Source organism: Sinocyclocheilus rhinocerous, unplaced genomic scaffold (assembly GCF_001515625.1).
Source record: "Sinocyclocheilus rhinocerous isolate Xijiao unplaced genomic scaffold, SAMN03320098_v1.1 scaffold364, whole genome shotgun sequence".
Lineage (NCBI taxonomy): Eukaryota > Metazoa > Chordata > Actinopteri > Cypriniformes > Cyprinidae > Sinocyclocheilus > Sinocyclocheilus rhinocerous.
In genome coordinates this window covers 524,801-531,293 of record NW_015659024.1, presented here as the reverse complement: position 1 = coordinate 531,293, position 6,493 = coordinate 524,801, and the positions used below count along the sequence as shown (strand labels likewise).

General features: G+C 40.2%; 1 protein-coding gene across 1 annotated transcript in view; it reads left to right on the top strand.

Moving 5' to 3' along the window:
* Positions 1–34: 34 nt before the first annotated feature.
* Positions 35–6,493, top strand: part of LOC107723263 (fermitin family homolog 2-like) — a 65,714-nt gene continuing 59,255 nt past the window's right edge. Inside the window, exons 1-2 of the mRNA XM_016531830.1 lie at positions 35–238; positions 1,493–1,650. Of these exons, the coding sequence (XP_016387316.1) occupies positions 1,494–1,650 (157 nt within the window). The 5' untranslated portion in view covers positions 35–238; position 1,493. The remainder of the gene's footprint in view (positions 239–1,492; positions 1,651–6,493) is intronic.

The following is a 6,493-nucleotide window of genomic DNA, read 5'->3' as shown; positions in this document are numbered from 1 at the left end:
ACACACACACACACACACACACACACACACACACACACACACAGACAGAACGGCCGCTGGACTCCATTAACGCAAAAGCCTCCAGGAGCTCCGCCGCTGGACGCGATTTTTTTCTCTTTCGGGAACCTTCCTCATGATAGGATTAAATACGCGGTCGAAGGAAAGAAAACGCGTAGCGTGTTGAAGTTCCGGGGACTGAAGTCGTGTTTTGCGGATTTGTTTCGGCGTATTTGTGAAGGTTAGTGAACGCTATGATTTCACCCAGGCTCTCAGGATTGATCTGGCGTACGTTACTCCGCAACTCTGAATAACAACCTCACTGTTGCGCTCTTCAAACCCGACTGCTTACTTTAATTCGGAAGCCTACGCTCGTATTCGACCAGAAAGCGAGTAAACCGTAACTTTCTCCGTGGTTTCGGTGTGTTTTCTATCGTTGACCTGGCTCTCTGTATTTAGTTGGCGTTTGGAGCGGGGCTGCTGACGCCATCGGAGCCCTAGCTCGGAGTTTGACCGTTAGTTTCGGGAGCTAACTTAACGTTACAGGTTTAACTTCACTAAACTAAAACCATCATAACCTCCAGGATTCACTGCGGTTTATAACATTGGGCGGCTGGTATGATTTAACTACTTCAGCATTTAGTTCACACAGATTTCTAGAAATAGCCATTCAGTTTAAATGGGCTTTTTTGGCATGAACTGTACCGTCTATAATGTATAATATGTAATATTTAATAACTCTAATATCATTTTCCATTTCCCAGTCCTAAAGTGTTTCATGTGTTTTTTTTTTTTTTGCACATCTACTTGCAGTTCATTGATAAAGTGTTGTGTCTGTGTACATTGCTATTAGCTCAAAAAGTAAGGTTAGTGTGCTCTGTTAATTGAATGTTTATGCTAAAAAAAGTGCATATAGCTGCTAATTGTATTTGTTGTTTGTTGATTTTCAAATATAAAACTTATTGGAATGATTTCAGTGTGTATCAGTTCCTATTGAACGTTTTCATCTAATTTTAACAAAACCGTGATAATATTGATAATCGTGATAACTTTGGTCACTATAATCGTGATATGAAGTTTTCATACCGTTACATCCCTAGTGTGCTGCCTATCTGGAGTGCATCATAAGTGCTCAGTCCAAAATGTTGTCTAGGTGGGAAGCTGACTAGCTTTTGAGATCTGTCATTTTAAAGCCCTCTTAAGATGGCACTTACTTGCCGGGGCATTTGGTGTGAGCTAGCTGGTGCGTATTTGATGGTCTTGTATTTTAGTGTTTGTCATGTTGTTTTTATGTTTTTGCTGTCTTAGTTCGGTTTTATATGTTGTTCTATTGGAAAGCACTTTGGTCAACATGAGTTGTTTTTAAATGTGCTATACAGATAAACAAACAAACACATCTGTATTTCAGTCTGAAGAGCTTTGATTTTGATTTAGCCTGTAGGCCACTAGTTGCTGAAGTTGACCGATCATAATGGTTTTAACGCTGTTTCTATAGGATGGCGTTGGACGGTATACGGATGCCGGATGGCTGCTACGCAGACGGGACCTGGGAGCTGAAGATGCATGTCACTGACCTCAACAGGGACGTGTCTCTCAGAGTCACCGGGGAAATCCACATCGGCGGTGTGATGCTCAAACTCGTGGAGAAACTCGGTACGTACACAGTTTCCACCCTTCAGGATGAGTTTGCGGTCACCGAGCCGAATAATGCTCACGCTAACCGCGGTTTCATTGACTCACGGTCGGCTTACACATGATTGTTCACTGGAAACTGAATTATAGTACACAGATTCAACTATAATTCATCATACACTGAATTCAGGCGTCCAGCGTAAAGTTCAATGTGAAGTTAGTGATTCCTGCTGCTCTGTAGCAGGTATTCTTACATTATTTATAATAATAAACCAATATATATATAGACCAAACTGTTTAATTGGTTGATATTTGCTAGATTTGAGACTATAAGCATTGACTGAGCCATAATAGCAAAAGTGGTCAAACCTAACCAACAGCCTTACCAATGATTAGTGCATATTTTTTGTAACATTGTGAATTTTCCATAAATATTGCAGTGGTTAGTCGTCATTAAATTGTGTTGTTAAGGCCCATTCACACCGAGGATGTTAACTACAACTTCAATGTTTTAATATTTGTTCTGGTTCTGTGGAAATAGTGGAGTTGACACAGAGGAACGATTGTTTTTTCCACTCTAAAAACATTGTCAGCCAATCAGAAACCACCCGACTTTAAAGAGCTCCAGCATTTAAACCGGCAAACTTCATCTTGCACATATAATAAACAGAACATAAGTTGGTGTGGATGCTAAAATAGTTCTGCTATTGGTGTGAACGGGCCATCATCAATTGGTTTTATCAGCCACCCTGTTCTCTAGATGTTGAATCGGTTAATGAAACACCTTAAAGTTTGATTGCTAATTATTCCCTTGCATTTGTTTTTGTCAGAGATTGAGACCAATTTATTTTGGTTAGAAAACGAGGGTTTGGATGATATTAAATGTACCATAGTCTGCTTCCTCGTAGGGGTGTGCGATATTGACAAAAAATTATATCTCGATATTTTATGGGATTTTATCGATAACGATAATTAGACGATATGTTGCTGAGTGTGTTATTTTGCTGGTCTGTAGGGATGTTTTGAATGGTTTTTGCAAAATACTCGATAATGTCAAATCGCACATCGTTAAAACAACAATTACGATATTATCGCAGACGATATATATCGCACACCCCTACTTCCTCGCTGTTTTCTTGCAGTTCATCCTTGTTTAGAGCTACAGAACAAATCAGCCTTTGTTTCCCTGCTCTTCCCACTCCATGAAGACATGGTTATATGAAAGAGGAAGATGGAGAACACATGTCTACTGATTCTCCCTTGTGAAGGGCTTACTGTATTAGCAGCTACATTTTTCTGAATGTGTTGTTTGGTGTGCTTGTCGGCACTTAATAGTGGCTAAAAAGTGTTGCTGTAAACTATCAGCTGTGGCATCTGTTGTTTTCTTCTTTGCTGTTGAATGTGGCACACCAGGACCTCCTGTGGCTCTACCTTCATCTTAGTGCAACGATGTAAGAAACAGCTTTGTTTGAGGGTAGATGTGTGAGAAAACTCATTCAGGGTCTAGTTACCCGTGCTCATGCATTAACCCTGTAAACTCTTCAGGAATGTGTAGTGGTGCTATGGGAGAGAGCTTGTGCTAGTTTAAAGCACATGTTAGCTATTAACCCCTCAGAGAGAGAGAGACTTTCAAACATCATTTCTTCATGCATGCTGCTGGAGGATTCCTGCTTGGAGCAAAACAAAAATGTCAGTGCTTCGTTACTGTCTTTTGTTGTTGAGAAATATTGTCTGTTGGCTCATTAAACAAACAGCGGCACAGCTCTTGCGATGCCAAATACTATATAGATAATATGCATAATAAGACACATTATGCGATATACAAAACCAGTCCCAGCACCAGAGTTGGCTGTGCTGTTGGTCATCAAAATCTTCTTTGCACTATTATTAGGCCCACAGGGAATTTGTACAGTACGCCGAATTAGAAAACCTATGATTCACAAATTCCTACTCATCCTTCACCCCCTGTGTGTTTCTTTATTATATATTTTGCCTTCAGCTGCCATCAGGAGTGCAGTACTCTTTGCTCCGTTTACCTCTCTGCTCGCTTTTGACCCTTTTCAAAATGGGTTTCAGACTCTGTTTGGATCTGGATATTAGTACTATTTTTGTCTGTTGGCTCATTAACCCTATAAAGACTACTGTATCATATTTGATACTCAGAATTAAACATTTACATTTTACGTTTACATTTATTCATTTAGCAGACTCTTATCCAAAGCGACTTACAATTGAGGAATACAACAAGCGATTCATCATTAAGAGGCAAATTAACACCGGAAGTGCTCGTAATACAAAGTTTCAGACATTGTTCAGATTAGTACAAGCTAGACAGGGAGGGATTAAGGAAAGAGTAAAGAAAGTTTTTTTTTATTTTTTTATTTTTTACAATTTTTTTTTTAGGATGCAGTCAAATGTTGACGAAAGAGATGAGTTCAGCTGTCGCTTGAAATTGTCAGGGATTCAGCATTCCGGATGGGGGTGGGAAGATCATTCACCAGCCAGGAACGGTGAACGAGAAAGTTCTGGAAAGTGATTTTGTGATGGTACCACGAGGCGTCGCTCACTTGTAGATCTCAGGCTTCTGGAGGGGATGATGATTTGTAATAGTGAGTGGAAGTAGGACGGTGCTTAGCCTGTGGCTGTTCTATACGCAGGTCTCAATGTCTTAAACTTGATGCAAGCCACAACCGGTAGCCAGTGCAGGGAGATAACGAGAGGTGTGACGTGGCCCTTTTGGGCTCGATGAAGCCAAGTCGTGCTGCTGCATTCTGAATCATTTGAAGTGGTTTGATTGCACATGATGAAAGTCCAGCCAGAAGAGCGTTGCAGTAGCCTAGAAATGACAAGGGCCTGGACAAGAAGTTGTGCAGCATGCTCCGTTAGGAAGGTCTGATCTTTCTGATGTTGTGCAGTGCAAACCTGCATGATTGAGCGGTTTTTGCAATGTGGTCTTTGAAAGTCAGCTGGTCATCAAAGATCACGCCAAGATTTCTGAACATATAGCCTATGCAAAGTAAAGGTTCAATAAAAATGTGTTTTTTCTGACTGTTATTTCATAAGTCAGGCTTTACAGGGTTAAACAGATCAGCGGTACTGCAGGTTCTTGGATGCTTTGAGCTCTCTGGATGCCAAATACCATACAGATAATGTGCACGTGTTTATTTTCTCTTTTGACATATTGTGGAGTCTGAAGTAATGGATAAGGTGAAACCACCATCATATTGTTAGAGTTGTTTTGAGTAGAGCCGTGCCGATCATGACAGGGTTATGCTGTTTGTTTTAATCTTGAGCTGTTTGTCACTAATCTTATTTGAATCTTTCCCTTCATCCTGCTGTAATATTGGTGGATATTTAAGAACAGGCGCTTCTAAATTGTTCTCAAGTGACCGCCATCACATGATAAGCTCTGTGATTGGTGGAAAGAGGTCGAATGACTCTTCTTTTTGTGACTTTCATTTTGGCCTTTTGTGATCACTGTGAGCTCGACCTGTCTGTCCTGCTTTAAGAAGACAAAGATGCCATACGCCTCTGGCGTTCATGACCTTTTTGTCTCATGAAATTCATTCTGTACCCTTGACATGATATGCCTGTCCTGCTCATCTTTTCTTTTACATTTATAAAGTACTGAAGTCTGTTGTTTGGTCTTTGCTGTAATTTAGAACTAAGAGTGTATATGCAAACCTCAATTGAACCAGCCAAACATCTCTCATATTGGCCATTGAAATGAAAAGTTGCTGTTTAGTAATAGCAACACATTCTTTTTAAAGTAACGCAATTGATTATATTTTGTAGAACAAAATGCCACTCATTTGTTCAGTTGTCCAGTTCATTTGTGCAGCTTAGCGCTTTTCAGACTCTCCAAATGTATTCCGATCATCTCAGGATCACTTACAATGTGCAACAAATTCACTTTGACATGTTCTTAATAATCCTAGGTATTAATTTCAAGCAAGTTAACTGAACTTCCTTCACTCACTTGAATGCTTGCAGGAAGATGTGTTAGACACAGCCAAAATTAGCCTGTAAATAAGAGTCCTGAGCACAGCTTGACCAAGTAACATTTTGCCATTTTTCGCATGGATTATTTTATCTTACGGTATAAGGGTTGGGTACCGAAACCGCTACCAATATGGCACCGGTACCTATGTAACCGGTATGTACTAGAACCAAATCCGAACGCATATTTCGGTGCCTCATTTCAGTGCCATGCCTGAGCGATCGATTGAAATATTTGTCCTCTGGTTCTCCGAAACGGACGTAAGAAGCATCATCACTGGCACCGCACGTGAAAAATAATTTGAATAAAATGAACTCAAGTCGGAAAGCTCTAATAATACAAATCCAACACATCTTTGTAGTAACGAGAGTGTCCATGTTGTTTTCACATTCCGACTTAAAAGCACAACTCGGGAAATGAGAGCATCCGAGGACATGCAGTAATTACACTTGCTCTGACTGCAGCAGGTAGCCTTCCGTTAACTAAGCTAAACATCCTTAAATTAAAATGCCTAAAGCTAAACCTCCCTTGCATTCACATTTCTAAACCTGTTGTCCAACAAAAGAGAAAAGTATAACCTTTTTACTCCACAACACCAGTCAAATGCTTCCTTTTGTGACCTGATGAGGCTTCTTGTCACAGAATGAGGCAGAAAATATGTTCCATACACTACTTTAAAAAGAATACATCGATTACCAATAAATTAGGGTGACCATACGTCCTCTTTCCCCGGACATGTCCTCTTTTTGGACCTAAAAAAATGCGTCCGGCCTGGATTTCTTAATTGCCCAAAATGTCCAGGATTCACCGCAGTAAAGATAGTTTGCGGTTTGATATTCAGATTTCTTTTGGCTATAAATACGC